Source organism: Liolophura sinensis, chromosome 12 (genome assembly GCF_032854445.1).
Source record: "Liolophura sinensis isolate JHLJ2023 chromosome 12, CUHK_Ljap_v2, whole genome shotgun sequence".
NCBI lineage: Eukaryota > Metazoa > Mollusca > Polyplacophora > Chitonida > Chitonidae > Liolophura > Liolophura sinensis.
Window position 1 is genome coordinate 8,192,271 of NC_088306.1, and position 17,373 is coordinate 8,209,643.

General features: G+C 42.3%; 1 protein-coding gene across 1 annotated transcript in view; it reads left to right on the forward strand.

Moving 5' to 3' along the window:
- Positions 1-17,373, forward strand: part of LOC135479086 (neuroligin-4, X-linked-like) — a 105,875-nt gene that overhangs the window by 68,202 nt on the left and 20,300 nt on the right. The window contains exon 2 of the mRNA XM_064758807.1: positions 12,853-13,008. Coding sequence (XP_064614877.1) covers positions 12,853-13,008 — 156 coding nt within the window. The remainder of the gene's footprint in view (positions 1-12,852; positions 13,009-17,373) is intronic.

Sequence of the window (17,373 nt, forward strand, 5' to 3'; positions counted from 1 at the left end):
CCCGAATTCAGTGTTTCACAAGAAAGCAAATGTATCGTTCGTTCTGCTGAAAGACGTGTTACTTCGAGGCGAACTTTTGAGAGAAGGTTGGGGGGAATTTAAGCTGTGCGTCTTGAGGAGACATTTTACAACGAGTTTTTACGTTTGTTAAATTTGTGTAAAGACCATACCAACAGTGAACAATGAACGACATAGTATGAACTATTGTTTTATAAGCGAAAAAGATCTCCTACCGAGTCGTAATGTCTTGATAATTACAGAATACTTGTAAGATCTAATATGTATGCTTATATTCATGTAGGAAATACTTGGAAAGATTGCAAAAGTTTATGCTGCTGTATTCCACAGCAGCAGATGGCCGTTATGGGGGCCTGTTTATTGTAATGCCTAGCAAAAACGATGTGATGTCTGCCATTACCGCTAGGGGAGGTCCCGGTGGGGCGCTGTAGGGGGGACAGCAATGCTAGACCCCTTCCTTAATGATGTTGAGCGGTTTGAGTGTTCTCAAGTGCGGGGAGTTGTTGGGCGGCTGACACAGAGAGCCACAACTTGGACAAAATTTCCACGCGTTCGTCGAGTATTATTATCAACACATGCAGCCCCGTCGAGCCGATGTCTCTGCCGTATCTCCAAAACTGCCCTCGACATGTGGCGGTGTGTTTTCTTTGTCAGCGGCAACAAGTAAACATAGCACTTGTGTTGTATAGTGAAATCATCTCCCAAGCCACGGGCTGGCTTGGTAGAGAATCTCCCAGATCGCCCTGGAGTTGCTGAGATCGGAATGTGGCATTTTCCTTGATAACTGGAACATCATCCCTCAGTATAAACTCGACAGTGTTGTTTTAATCTCGCTGTGTTTTACGCTCAGCAGCAGTTTGCACCAGCTGCCTGATGAAATAATATATCATCAGGCGTTTTGATGACCAGCTGCCATCGAATGGCGAGATATCAGTGTGTACCCGCACCACCAGGTCTAGCATATAGTCGTTACACACGTAAGGTTGGCTGGGCAAAACCCTATCTCCAAAAAGGCCAGGTGGATCGCACCCAGAACCAAGCCAATAACTGCCTGCACGATCTGCGTATGGGGCAATGTTTTCGCATAATCCACGATCGCGATATCTACTTGTCAAGACAGGACCCAACTGAGTATCGATGGTTCAAATCCAATTTATGTTTCTAACGTTACGAACCCATATATTGGTGGTCAGTTGAACATAGAATGAAGGACGCAAAGTTATACTAGAATCTACTTTTAACCCATAAATCTCGAAAAAAATAACACAGAGCGAACAACCAATCTGCGTGCAAAGAATCCCGCCTAATATGCTGAACCGCTGGGTTAAGATATGATATATACTGCGTGATACTGCCATAAGTTTCTTTAGTTACTTTTTCGTACATGCCTCGTCCCATTTATTATACACGAGAACGAAATATTCTTATCCATCATGTGATCATATTTATATCCATCAGATTGTCAGACAGAGCTGAGTTTAACAGAAGCGGCTTCTAGAGATTGCACCATTTGGAACACTCTTAAATATTTCCCCTGAATTCGTAGATAGCTATTATAATTTGTTATAGTCTTGCTGTAGAGGAGTTTTAATCGCGATTTATTTACATGTTATGTCTTCTGCTTTCAGTTGTTGATGTAAAGAACTAATGCTGCTTAGAAATGGTGTAGTTAGCATTTGCTTTTTCACAGTTGCTGTCAATTTATGCAGATTCCAATCTGCTCTTTTACATTTCTCTGCCTAAGAAATGCCTTCTAGAATCTCAGTTTTATAGCTCACAAAATCCACCATACGTGGACGTTGCTGCCAATAGCTGCATTAACTAGAGAAAGATTCAATTTCCAGAATGGTTTTTTGGTACGAAAGTGCATTTAATTACTTCGATCGACCTTTAGGGAAGAAATACAGCGTTGCGGGAATCGGGGCTGCAAATGGACAAACGATACCACTAGCACAAAAAGGCGACACTGAGGTTTGCTTTCCAGATCGAGCTGAGGCGGTTTTTTTTTCTGCACATTTTGACTCATCTTTCCGAAGAGGGAGGAGATGTTTGGGCCGTTCTATACCAAAAAGATAGCACACGGAGATGATTTCTTTCCCAGTTGTTGATAAGGCATGGGAGCACGAGGCTATTGACTCTTGCCTGGAAAAAGCTAACAAATGAGATCAGCAGATTGGGGCAATGAGCGCACTTGAAGATACGCCTCACACCTCAAACAGATTGAAAGTGCACTTTTTTAACTCCTTTTGCCGCGAAAATTGGGCGGAATCCAAACGAAACGCCAGAAACTTGAAGTCTTTAGCAAACCGTACTTAACCTGTACACATTATTACACGAGCTGAACAACACTGATTAACCCATGTGACAGGAAGAAAGTTTTAAACCGTTGTTTCTTCGATCAGTCCCTCTTCCTTTGAAGAGGTAACGTTCTGTTGTCCTTTGGCTTCACTATTTAACAAACGCATGCCGGAATCTTTGGTTTAAAAACGTTCTTATATTGGTGGAGGGGTGTCAAGGGCAATGTACGGATTGGAAGCCACAGCCATTCGCCTTGTACCTGATCAATCAGCGTGAGGTGGATTTGAACCTGGAACCTCGATGGTCGCCGGTCAATGGGACTCTATGAGAACAGCGCCTCACCCGGATGAGCACGCGAGGGTTCCAAACGTAAACATATACATGTTATAATAGGCAGAATTTTTAAAATTTTCGAAAGCACAGTGCTTCACTCAGTGCTTTGACAACCCTTTTAGCCGTCGACAGCTTTTACTAATCTTTGCGACTGATGCTTTCCGCGTTTCCGGTTATATCGCTGGAAAACACTGGAAATTAAATGTTGGCATTTTGTCGCCGTGCTCACTTCAAAGGGGTCCGTGTTCAGATTTAATCTAGAACACAACGATGGTCGATGATAGGGCTCACCATCGATGATCCCCACCCCCTGTGCGACAACAGGTTAATTTCCTGTAGTCTTCGTCCCTTCCTTTAGTGTCAGAGTAATCTCTTCACCAGCTTAGGGGCCTGATTAAAGAGTTGAAAGTCGAGCGAGATAAGAGCCCCACAACACTAATCCACCATGCGAGAGGAGCTATGACCTTATAGGACGTCGCCTTATGGCACGCATTATCAACAGCGATCGCCTAGTGCTTTCTTTGCCGAGGGCTTTTGACATCGCTTTTGACAGTTTTAGGATCATACGACATCAGTTTTGTAAGCCCGCATGGCGATGACCATCTGTCCATGTAACTTAGCGTCCGTCCGTCAACTTTTTGGCGTCTGCAGAAACGCTTTACTTAAGAGTTATGCAATTTGTTTCCGTTCTCCTCAAAGACCATGAATCTATTCAAAAATCGCATCACATGGCTTTAAAATGTTCATTTCTTGGTACACTTGTTTTTTATGCCAACACTGTTGAAAAACTGCTTTAATTAAGATTTTGAAATGCGACGGTTTTGTTTTTCTCGATCATTAACACAAAAATATGATGGGTGCATCTTAAGATTTCAAAACGCTTGTTGTGTTCTTGTATTGTTGTCAGCATATATTTTAGTGCTCACATACCTAAATTGCAATTGTGAAGATATCAGATATAGCTAGCCACCCAGTTACAGAGCAATGCTATGACTGTGAAAGCCAATATTGCTACGTGAATCAGATTTATTAAACGTTACTGATCCAGAATTACTAAAAATATTATGATCTTATCAGATTTAATAAACACTTCCATGAAAACAGTGCAAATGGGCGAATGCTCGCGGATCTTCGACTGTAGGTTAGCCGTTAGCTCAAGGGAGGTAAATCATGGAGAGTCTCAGGTTAGGTCGTCGGTGCTGAAATTAAAACAAGTTTAGAATGTATTGTGATTTTCCATATTTTTTGTAGGACGTAAAATTAACAATAACATCGAAACCGACCGGGCGTGTGTTGTTCTTCATCCGTTTCGTGATTTACTTAAACAACATTGATTCTGTAACCATGACATGTGTGTATCGTGAATGGAGCAGATTCTTCATCTCCGTTGGTAAACGAAATTTTGATACAGTGAAAACCACTATCTTGGTCGTCCGACAGAGCGCCATCCCTCACCTCCCTTGTGTGTAGAAGTATTGAATCTGGCAGTGGATCCAGGCAAAGCGGTAGAGTTCGTACTAATCCTCCAGACTCACCCCATCATTACTGGGTGGCCTTGCCAGGGCTCTAGAATTACTGATGTTTGCATCTCTTGGCTTGCCAGTGTAATCAAGCCTACATTGAGACCGGGATGACTCCGTGATTTACCGCCAGGAGAGCAAACTCCCAGCACGCCATGCAAAACGTCCAATTTCAATTAAAGAGTTTACTTAAAGCGCCGAGGGACTTTCCTTATTCTCCAGCATTTCACAGAGTCGAGTCGCCCAGAGCCGATTGGTTTCCCGGGACAGTGACTATAACGTTCCATACAGTTGGTAACCAAAGTTTATACCCAGCTCTCTTCGGGCTGCACAACGTAACTAGTTCTTCTGGTGAAGTTTACTTGGGTTAATGCCACATTAGATCGTTATTATCAAAGATCAGAGCTTCCAGATTAAGAAAGAATGCATTCTCCAGACTTAGTCGCCAACGACAGCTAACCTTAGGTATTGCCCTCTGTTAGGGTCGATTTTTATCCTCGTACGGAGACGTCTGGGGCCATACTAAATATATAACTTTTTTGTATAGAAAAACTCTACATGCATCAAAGAATATTAAGAATAGATAGTCCTAAAGGCATTATGTGTTACTTTCCCGAAAAAAATCGATACACCTGTTACTAAAACCCTATAGCAGTGCAACTGAACTTGGAATGTGAGGAATGTTTGTCAAACAGCTTTTTGAAAATATTACTATGCGATTTGCTCACACGTCTTAATGAAGCTGTTAAGTGTTGCCATTTTCCAACTATCATACTGTTGCCAATGCTCATGGTGTAGTCTTTATATATTTGTCAGAAATACATGTATGGCAAGAGACTAAATGGACTGATGGTCTTGAAGGTTCTGAACTATTTCACCTGTGAATCCTGTGAGGTCTGGTAAATTGATTAACGGCTTTCATTTGACTAAATACGTGATACCTCTTTTCGTTTCGTGACAGTGAAACACAATAGCCAAGCCACAACAGTTTGACGTCAATTTTTCAGAACCATTAGAATAGCACAACTTAACATTTCTGAACATGATTTCATGTCTTGGCAAGTCACTATATACGTTCAAGTCTTGGTTCGCAATGCGCACTCTCGACTATCTGTATTTGACACCAGTGCCTCTGTGAATGTGTTTGCCTGTCAAACGTCATTTATCAATATCCGTGTTGACTTAATGCGGAATCGGATTGCTTTGTCGCTCGCGTATCTCTTACACTGAAAAAAATCAATATCTGTGCCCAACTTTGCTTTGCCTTAATGATTTGTCTTCTAAATGTTCTAAATCTTGCTTTCCTCTCCCTCGCTGGACCCGACATTATGGGGTTTTCGACCCCCCCTGGCTTGCCTCACCACACCCACACGGTAAGAGTCTTACCCGTGGGTGACGGGGACAACAACAAAATGAAATGACCCTTTTCTACTGCACACAATGTTCAATAATCTCTTCCGCGAATGGCAATAATTTTGGTTCCTGTCTTGTGGGCTAAACATCAAAGCTGACAAGATTATAGGACGTGCTTTGCCGCCAGGAACTGACCGAACCTCTGACAAATTACCCTCTGCCGCTCCGTCAATCTGCCTGACCACACTAAACCTCGCGCTATAGATAGCTGGCTGACGACACCACGTCTGTCTACAAACCGTTGTCCCCACCAATGTTTATGACGTAGACAATGGACTCGGACGCCAGAAACGTATGGTGTGTCAACACCATTTTCTGACTGTTACAGAAGTGGTTTGTAAGTGATCTGTGGACTCAGTGAGTACCAATATTTGTAGGGTAATTACTGGCCTATGTTTGGTGGTAGTTCAAAGGTGCATGTTTCGTGATGGGGTTATCAGTACTGGAAGGCATAGCGTCGTTCTCGGAAATTCTGATTGAGAGGCTGTTACGTTTAATGTCAACTGTAACTCACTGCCCTGTCGCAGTTACCATTCTTAACTGATTTGGTTGTCTAATGTTCAAGTGCAATTTCTGCTGTTTGAAATGATCATGCTATACAAGAATAGAGTCATAATGGTATTACTTGTGGGACATCATGTCGATGTGCACAATATGAGTTCAGTTCTTAAATACTTAAAACGCATTGTGTCCACGCATTTGTTAAAGTATTTGGCAATTTCATATTAATGTTGAACATTCAGGCCTGCTTTACCAGGAAAAAACCGGTGTAAGCAGTGTTTCATCCATTGGGTAGTATGTGGCAAATACGCTTACCGTAAGGTGGAACTAACACAGTCCTCGAGTCAAATGTGACATGTCTCTGTTACCCTACCAAGATTTACATAGTCAACCCGAGATTCGTTAACAGGTAGTTTTGAAAGTTATGGTTCAACTAATCACTACTGTAAGTCAAACAGAAGTTGAGAACCGTCTTGACGTTGTAACAACTAAGTACCTTGTCCCAAAGCTATCCTTACACATGTGAGCCAGAAACAGCAAGCAAAATCAGATTGACTGTTTTTCCCAATTTCAATTTCAATCACTTTTCCCTACACCGCCTCGAAGAATTAAAGGGAAAAAGCCCCTAAATATTCATTGAACCTTGTCGTGATTGAATTACAGGAATTTTGCCCAACTGTCGATTACTACTGTGCGCAAGAAATATCAGTCATTTCGTTTTTTGAACTGGCGCATTAAATGTTCCGCTAGCCGGCCAAGGCTTCTTGAAAGGACGTATGAAAATGAAATATTAGGTAGAAAAATGGAGACTTTAACGCGTCATTCTTTCATAATTGAATTTTGCTCGTGGAACTATTTCTTGTGTAAATAGCACTCCATGGATTGTGCTAACTCACCGATTTTGTTGAGAAGTGTTGAAAAGTGCTCTAATTCATGGAATGAAAATACGTTGTGAAACCGACTAAATACCTGGCGTTTTAGCCCTGTTTTCAGTCGGAGTTAATGCCTGTTCCATTACCACGGGAGAAATGCCAATCAAGGCAGTTTCGTTTAACGTTTAGTTTGACATGTCATGTTTGTATGGCTAGTGGAGAAATCTCACCTTGTAATATAATTAAAGACGTACAACATAGACAGTATAACCAGAGTGGTGACGACAGTGTAATAGCTGACAAATGATCAAAGGTAACCACTGAAATACGGCATCTCGCCACGGTTTTCCAGCCATCACACAACGATATGCGTAACAATACTTGATGCACCTTACGATAATATGTTAACGCATTCAGATTATAACAGCTCGCGTTTTCATCCCTGACCTTGTCGCTTTAATTAGACTTCGTGTAACACGTGATACATCTGTATTAACGTAGCCGCTTGGCAGGAACGCCTTTAGATCTGTCCAAAATGGCGCCAGTACGAATTACGAATTCTTTGTGAAACTCACGCCAGCAGACTGGAAGTCGAACTGTGAACAGTTGTACAATTTTTCAACGCAGAATGATAAAAATGTAGTCCCTCTACCCTTCCTTCCATAAATTTGCTTCTTCTTCGACCTGTTTCTTATTGCACAACCTCCAAGTCGACTAACGATGAACATCTATGAAAGCGCCACAGTTTTAGAGCTGAAGACAATTGCTGCAGCGATCTGACTGGTCCCTTTCAGGTCCGAAGCAGTGGTAACAGTCCATGACCCGCGGCGGGGAAAAGGTCGAAGTGGAACTCGATTGTAAACTCGCACACCGCGACGCTTGTAAAATTGGAAAAGCTTTAAAGCCTAGAATTTGCTAACAATCTAATCACATGTTTAGACGAGCGAAATAAATGATGCTGTCAAGTGATATCCATCCGGGCGACCAGGAGCGGGGAAAAAGGGGGTCCGCGATTATCGACTGCTTCTGGTTGGCCGAGCAAGCCGTCTTATATACTCCTGACAAATTACTCGGCTTTTCTTGTCGGGTTAACATTAGTGAGCGTTGTTACAGGCCGAGTTTGTGTTCAGCGCCGGTAAAACTGGCCAAGCGGAGGAACGTTGCTCTACCGGAAGTCGGTCGGTGTTAGGTAACATGGGCAGCCATCTGTGCAAAGTTGTAAAGCGGGAATAAAACTAATCGATGCAAATCACAGAAAGGAAAAGAGCTATAGGGTGTCCTCATTTGACGTATAGTGCGCCGTATGTTTCTTGCAGTCTGTAAACCAAAGGTTTCTGTTCATATTAAATAACAGTTTTTGTTTTTGCTTTTGAAATTTCAGTATATGAGATGTTAGAATCTCTTTTTATTATTCGGAATACTCGAGATCAATCCCGTGTCAAAACACCTTGACTATCGTTAGTGCTGTGACGAGAAGCGCGCAATATCTACAGAGAAAAGCAAACGCTCCAGTAAGACAACACATGTTTGTGCACCGCGACTGGACAGTACACAGCGTCGATATATCAACGCAAAGTTGCTCACATCGGGTTGTAAATCACGCTGAACAGGCAGAGAAACTGAACGGCGTGGTGCTAAGGCGGTTTCTTGAAATTAGGGGTACTATGAGTATGCCCGAGGGATAATTTAGGTCTAGCTGGGTACATTACAACTCAACCCAAGTGTGTTCTGGATACGAATATGCATTCGTGACATGAAAATGATTTACCTGGTCTGAAAAGCAAACAAAGTGTAGTGAGAATGATTGGAAATACAAACTGATTACATAACCAGTTAAACTCCTGTGGATCGTAAGAAAGGTGGAGAAACACACTGCGAAAGACCTTCCCCTGAGTGGAAACTTGCAGCACCAAAAAGTTCGTAGTCCCTATAATCCTACACATTATAAAGCAACCCTGAAGAGACGCTGAAAAGCTGTAATTCACCGTGGATTGATCAGAGAGGTACGTGTACGTCACTGACTATAGTTTTAGTCCACATCCGATTGTTAAGCGTTGAACGTGGACGTCGCCTTCCATAAACTCTGAGGCCTGATTAACTGTGCCCATTATAAATCACTGGCATATCTGGACGTTCACCGTCTGATTGAAGAGGACATAATTTCGTGGGGACGCTCTGGCAGCCTGGCCCAGTGCGGCTATCACTCCTGACCAGACACTCCCTGGCTGCTACTAACTGAACAGCGGTCCCAACGCGCCCATTTACGTCAAAACTGATGCCGGCAGTTCGCCGAGAAGCGAATCTGGGGCGCAGCACGTTGATTCCTGTAATGAACCAGATTGGAACCTAATGGAGAAGCGTGCTTGCGGAGTGACACCAATGTTATCCCTGCACGCACAACGCCGTGTATTAAAATGTCAGCGATTGAAAGACTTCCTTTTTATCACCAGTGTGGGTGACGCTTTGTCGTCTCCCCGCCAGTCATTGTGAAGAAAATCCACACGATCAATCTAAAAAGGTTGCTTTAAAATTTGAAGCGTAGATTCCATTATGTCTCTTGAAAGTCTGGAATTGATTTCTTGTGCAGTTTTGCCGGAGTTTGTCAAATGTACTAAAATATATTACGACATACACTTGAAACTACAGGTAGAAAAATAATGTTATTTAACGAAAACATTTTCAAGTTTTGTTTATGTTTCACACGGCACATCTATAAAATGTTTCTTTTTTCTTTCTAAACAGCAGTGCATTTTTTATCCTGTAATATTTTGAGATCTGAGGCGGGGGCCTTTAAACGTCTGTCCAATATATATAATTCCCTTTAATTGTTCGCAAAATGTACGAAATCTACGCCAAGGTACAAATGTATCTTTGGAAAAGAATTTACATGTTGTGTGATAAAAAAAACTCTTATATCTAGCAACTGTACAGCGGTTGCCATCTGCTCTAAAGTACCATGGGCTGAAACGTTATTGACAGCGCCTTGGGAAACGCCACATTCGCAATTTCCAGCCGTTTCTCTGACAGGCCTCTAGTGAACGAAGGAGCGCAAAGGAAACAAAAGACTGGCAAAGAAAACACCTCAGTGACAAGAGACGAGAGTGTTTGGGGCCATGTATTGACTCGCTTGTCTCTGAGATGGAAATGTGGGAAGTTTGCTGTTAATTGACCCAAGCAGGTGCTCAATATCTGGTGTATGTATGCTTATTCTGTACTCGCGCACAGACTTTTAACTCCACGTCTTGGGCGGATACCTTAGGGGCGACTTGTAAAGCGGAGCAGTGCGGACGTCACACACGGAACGGAACTCGAACTGCAGCAGAGGCATGCCCCAGCCACGGAGTTGAGATGACCCGGTAATCACCAGGACACGCAAACCTGGCAACGGAATAGTCCCCGTTGTCCATGATGTGACAACAAAATAAGTCATTGGTGTCGAAGATCTGCACACAAATAACAGGGCAGAACTAGATCCGTATAGGATGTTCGGAGACTTTTGTTCTTCAGAGGTTTTGCCTTTCACTTCATGGATCTTCACACAAATGAAAGGTTCTCCGATAGCCAAAAGACAAACACTCACTCGCAACACAACCGTACCTAACTGCTGTTGTTCCTCTTATTGCTAGTTTTACTGTAATAATGCTGTCAGAAATAACCGACAATTGCACCTTGCATGTTGTATATGAAGTGCCCGATTTTCCTAAATGGGCTCTGTTTACAATTCGCTGTGGGCCAAGATATCTTAGTAACTCAGTCATTGGACGTAATAAACGTCGCGTGCTGCCTAGAAATCATTGACGGATTGGCCTTATTGCTTTAGACAACCGGTGAAGTCAGATCGCTCAAGGCGAAGCCATACCACCATATTGTCTATCGCATAAGAGCTTGCCATTGTAATGAATGTCGTTGTACTGACGAGGAAAAAAATAAGCACTGAATCGGATTGATAAGGGCTAAAAACGAGTTTCCGGTTGCGCCTCGTGTTCAGGAAATCGAGCTCGATTGCAGCAGATTTGTCATTAATAGATATATAAAACAAGTTCAAGTTTGCCTGTTACCTAACTTGTCCTTTTGGAATGACTTGAACTATTTATTTAATCCAAGGTTTTGTTGCATGCATACAAAAATTTACATTTGGTTGAATGAATAGATAAAGAGACCAAACTGCAGCCGCACAAATGAAAAGCTATTTCCATCCAAATGCATAAATTAATAGTTGTTATTATGTAGATGGTAGTAATATTATTATTAAAGAGTTACTGTTGCCCATTGTCCTAGTTGTTAACACTCACAACCTCAGCTATAAACTCTAACACCATATAGGATTTAAACGTTATTGATGGTGTGGAACAATTTAGGCTACGGGCGCTGAGACTCCATTGTGGTAGAAGTGGGTGTGATTGTTTCAACAAAGAACCTAGTTGCTTGGATTCGGGGCTGAAAGGTCTTGCTAGAAAATGGACTTTTCTGGAAGAGATGAAATTATGGTGTGCATCACAGCCATCTACATCGTCGTTATCGAATGTCATAGCTTCTGTTTTGCTAAATGAAAATCTTGTAACTAACACTAAGTCATTCATATGCTTCGCCGGAATCAAATGTTTGCGCTTGCTGCGTGCTATTTATGCAGAATTAAAAGCCTGTACAATTGCACAATCTCTGGCTTGAGACAAGATCCCCTTAACATTAAAACGTTCCAATGATGAACCAGATTTTCGCGTGACGACGGGTGCATTTGGGAGAGTCAGGCGAGGGTTAGAAGGAGTAGGGATAAAAATTGTGTGTGTTGGTGGAGGGGGGGGGGGGGGATGCTCTTGACATACCCTAACACGATAACACCCTATTACTTTGGTGTTCGTCTGAGTCTTTTGAAGGCTAAAGTCAGTCATCTTATTGTGTTAGCTCATATGCCGAGCGGCGACCTTCAAGTGGAAGGTTTCTCTCTTGCTTGAAGAGGTTCGCCTCCCACTCTGAGGACAGCAGAGAACTTTTCCGGGGGAGCTAAAGAGGCTGTAAGTGTAGTACTACTGTCATTTTGGGCTTTCAACTTGGCACATAGTCCCGCGAGTTGCCGCTCACGGATCGATATCTCAACCGGCCCGGTAATTTACATGTTTTTTTATGGCGTTGAACGTAAAGTATTCGTTTCCATATGTCGTGTGGCAAGTGTCCGCACCTCGTTAACCTGGAGTCTTACTAGACGTCTTTCTTATGCTCTTCCTAATGCTCTCTTTCACTAGGCCCCCACCCGCACGCGTTCGGCGCTTTTGAGAGACAATGATACACATAGCTCCTGTGACAATCGCTTCGCGCTAATGCGAGACGATATTAATGCGAGCTAATGCCGCACTAAGCGCCGTTTCAGTTATCGGAGCGAAGCAGGCGATCTGGGGGTAATGACATCTGTCCAAGTTTAAGGTACAGCCCGACATTTGCCTCAAGGTTTATTGCTGAAAGATGACATAAAGCCCCTTCTGGCCCGGCCTCGTTACGCTCCCCAAACGCCGCGGAATAAGGTCTTTGTCTCGCTCCACGACGCAAACCTGCTGGGCGAGTTTGTAAATCAAGGGATGTAAACCCAGCAAGCGGGAAAAGCAAAATGGATCAGCGTTGGGAAAAGACCATGTAATAAAACTCCACAACATTTCTTTTTATGATGCCATTGATCCGCAAATCCTCTGATAAGCTTTCATTGGATTTCCGAAAGAGGGCTTCATGTCCCCGCCTGCCCGCGGAAACTGATCATTCTATCGATCGCTTACATAATGACACGGTTCCACCAACGAATGATAAAGGGGGAGGGAAAGTTACTCGTGCGGCAAGAGGCAGAAAATAAAAAAAAATGTGCCTTTTGTCGGTAATTATAACGATTGCCCTTTTCATTTTCTCTTCCTCAGATCTGAATGACACGTCATCCGAGGCGATGCCTGTGATGGTCTTCATCCATGGTGAGTCTTATGAGACGGGAACCGGAAATGCGTACGACGGAAGTGTGCTGGCGAGCTTCGGCAAGGTGATTGTTGTGACCTTGAACTACCGCATGGGAGTGCTCGGTGAGTGGAAATCCCTGCCATCTCAGGAAGTCATTATTTCTGTTATCAATTATACAACATAGTTTCCACAGAGTCATCTAAGCTACTCGATTAAATGTCGAAAAGACAAAAGCATGGCAATTGTAAAAATTGGACGTATTTATCTACCCATGTCTAGTTCCACTAGGTTTACAGTCCTGTGCACAGTTCGATGACAGGGTCGTTTTGATTCCACTTTTTTAAAAAGCTGAGTCGTTGGGATGAGTCGGTTTGTAGTTACAGGCATCGCACTTCATCAATTATGTAACAATGCTCATCAGTTTTCTACCCGGGACCGATACTTCGTGCCACGCAAACTAAGATTCCCACGAGTGTAATCCTCGCTAACGAGGCGGTGACGTATATAAGCCTAACGTCGCATCTATCGATAGAAAAATTCCATGTTAACCACGTTGATCTCAACTGCTGTCGCGAATATATTCGCATGGAGCGCAGGTATAGCAATTTCCACGCATTTTCTCACATGATATTTTGACCTCTGGTTCATTCAGGAAAAGTCTCGATCTCGCCTCCGCCAGTCGACTGTTGACCAACAAGGTGGCTGGCTCGATCCCAAGTCTCGCTGTCTTAGCTTCGTCTTTAATCAGGAAGAGTTCCTGGTTAAGGACGGTGGTTAACGTAAGCAGGCTGCATTATCCACGGACGTAAACGTAAACGCAGTAGTGTAGGAGAAAGCAATCTTCATCATGACACAAAACCCCAGTCAAATAAAAAATGTCTATACATGGGGATGGCCCAAAACTGGCAGTCCCCATGGTATATGTTTAAATGGAGACCAGCACACTTAAGGCACTAACCCGTGAAGGCTGCTTCTTTAAAATAGCCTAACAGAAAAAAGTTTACAAACACAATGGTGGTTAATGTCTAATGCCATAATGTTCTTTCAAATGTTGCTGTTTTCATGGAGACTGTTTCCAGTAAAGACTGCTAATTTAAGAGTGTGATGAAAGGGTGCGCCAAAAATGTAAATGTACTTTCAGTAAAATAGAAAAGAAATCGGTAACAAATGGTGTCTGAACGCGCATTAGACCGTTTTAAATTATTGCACAGGACGCAAGTCTGCAACCACATTACACGTTTTTATCTACTACAGAAAAAAAGACCATGAAAAATGACGGCAAGAAGCTATACATGCTCTGCCCTTGGATTTTGAGGATACTTTCGCCAAATATCGCACAGCTGTTCCCGCTCATTTACATGTGGATTGTATGCAGAAAGAGAGAGAGAAATTCATTCACAAGCTGCAGAATTTATGGCATATGATATAAATTATTAAACCACTCGTTGATAATAGGGTGAGATAGGGTCTCGGGACTGCGGAACAGAATGAAAGAAGCATATATAACTTAGTTACTGTCTTTTTTTTAAAAACACATTGCCTATTAGGTGCAAAACCCATTATTTTCTGAAATCTTCGGGATGAACACCTGCCCAGTGCACAATTTTAATGCCATTTAAGCGTGAGTGCCGGTATTTGAGGTCAGTTTATAGCCAGTCATTAGAAAGTAGACTCAGTTACCTGCCGGAGCTGATTGCAATCTGGAAGACAGCATGACATTAACCTTTCCTGTAAAATGTTAAACTGGGTATTTGTTTCCAGGTATGGCCTTATGGTGTTTAGATACTTGCCGATATGATTGACGAATAACATTACCCAGTGAAGTATTATGTCCTGTTTAACAACTGTCACTATGACAACGGGTTTGCGAAGTGCTTTCCAACATGCTTTATGCATCATCTGAAGTGTCCCAATAATGCTAATTTTCCCCATATCTGCAGTTAATTGTAAATGAATGTTCTGTGTACAGACAATGATACTATGTAATAATTGCACAGTCAATCACTGGAAAACTGAGTTATTTTGACTTTCAATGAAATCCTTATTATAGAGACTAGACACCAAAACACTTATTTTTACTCACCAAAAATTAGTCAGTTTCACACAGAAATAATTTGAGAATCAGTCATTTGAAAACTTGGTAATTGAACTCCCGGTAAATTGTTCACTCAATCAATTGGGTACACCCATCAATTGAACATCGAATGATTTTAACTTCCAGTTCATAAAACACTCGAACATTTTACCTCCAATGGATTGGAAAGTCGTTAATTTGAGAGTCGTAATGAATTCCACACTTTGTAATTATTTATACCGAATCGGTTACACACGCAAACGTTTGAATGAGTTAAATATACATTAAATTCTGTTCCTGAAAGTTTTTTAAATGGAATCACTTTTTTAACATTCAATCATATTTTTAAAACTCTGTCAGTAATTTCTACCTGAAATCATACGTTCACTCAATCATTTTGCCTCTCGATCATTTGGATACTCTATTCGATAAGCGGAAAATCGATAAGCGGGATATTTCAATCAAACAAGGAATCAGTAGCGAACTCAATCAAATGGACACTAAATTCATCTCTCAGGCAACCGATCAGTCATTCAAATGTAAGTACCTTTTTAAAGCCACAAACACTCAGCCATTCGATTAATACCCGTCAACAACATCCTTTAATATCAGGGCAGAAGCAATACGCCGTCTTCTTTCGGAGAGCGTTCATTTCGATTGCACGAAATCGATGGCAAATCATTCCTGAAGTTTGGCCAAATTATACACGTTATATAAAACGCCCACCACCTTGCGTTCAGGGTGTGGACCAATCAAATATCAGCTTAGAGAAAGCTCGAGGCACTTATTTTGTCGGTAGTTGACTTGACACGACCGGGCTGTCATCCACTTCTGGCGAGTGTTCGGGGTAATTAAGAGAAATGTCAGATTTCGTAAAGGGTTTATTATTACACCAGGTTCTGTAACATTTGCTGACATATCAACATCTGCACATTGGGCGGCTTTGCCTTCCAGGGGCGTACTGTTGAGAAAAAACGATGACGCTTGATTTAATTCACTGTGTAATATAATAAAAGACTTACAGCACAGCGATTTAAACCAAATCAGCGACGACAGTGTGATAATTACCAAGTGGTCACAACTTTTGTCAATTTACTTCTGGTTGAGTTGCATTCTATCTGTTCACGTAAATGCTCAAATAGTAGAAACTTACACACCTATACCACATGGCTTGAGCAGAATTAGATACAAAAATGCAATGATGTTAATTGCAATTCATTAGACACCACTGGTTTAGAATTATTTAAATGCTATTCTGCAATCCCACTGAACACACTGAACAATGGCATTGGGAAAGGCCGACGACCGTGCGGTGTGTCCTATCTGGTGGCTTCGACACAGCATTTCATTAAGACAGCACTAAATATGTGGGAATAATGATGCAAAATTAAGGGACAATGCTGTCCTTGAAAATTACTTTCATCTGAAATCACTGGTATTGAAGAATTAAAAATTGGCACGTATTTATATATTTATTTGGTTTACGATGTAGATCAGTTTCAGGAATAGTGCTGACAGTGCTGATAGTGGAGAGAGAGAAGGTATGTGGTAGTAAAACACCATCAGCAAGTGGTAACCCTGTTAGCAGTTCACATCGTCGACAACAGCATCAGCGTACACCTTCTAATAAAATATAATTTATTTATTTGCTTGATTAGTGTTTCGCGTCGTACTCAAGAATATGTCACTCATATGACGGCCGCCAGAATTCTAGTGGGAGAAAAAAGGGCAGAGCCCTGGCGAAATAAAAAAAAAAAACACCACCCGAAGGTTGTTGATAGACCTTTCCATGTACGGCGGTAGAGGAGGCCAGCATGAGCTGGACTCAAACTCACAACGACCGCACTGGTGAGAGGCTTCTGGATCATTGCGCCGCGTTGAAACGCTAACCACCTCGCCTGCGAGGGGCATCTATTGAGATATGTGGAAAACTGCTCTGCAAGCACGGATAAATGAAGAAATATGCATAGAAATAAGCCTGTCGCTGAACGCCCGTTAGCTCGATCGGATTATCCCCACAAGTCTCCCAGAAAGTCGAAGCACTACTAGAGTGTGTAGACCAAGGTTTTAACGCCCTGTTTTGAGGCGTGGTCACGCCGTAAAAGCTTTCGCCCTCGCTTTAATATCTATGTCAAATATTGCCTCATCCCTCTGACAAACAACATTTAGGTTGCCGTCTGTCTTTCTTCACTGTCGTGGACAAGTTTTACTGTGGCTAAACGATTTATCAGCGGTTGTCCTTCTCCTCTGTCTTATCGATCAAGGACTCATACAAATCGAGCATAAATACATGTATTTATCCTCATCCTGAGTTGGTCGAATGCACAGTAGCTTGCCAAGCTGGTTTTCAGTACGTCACCATTATCCCACTTGTGCCAAGCGTCCGGCACTGAACCACCAATCGACACTCTCC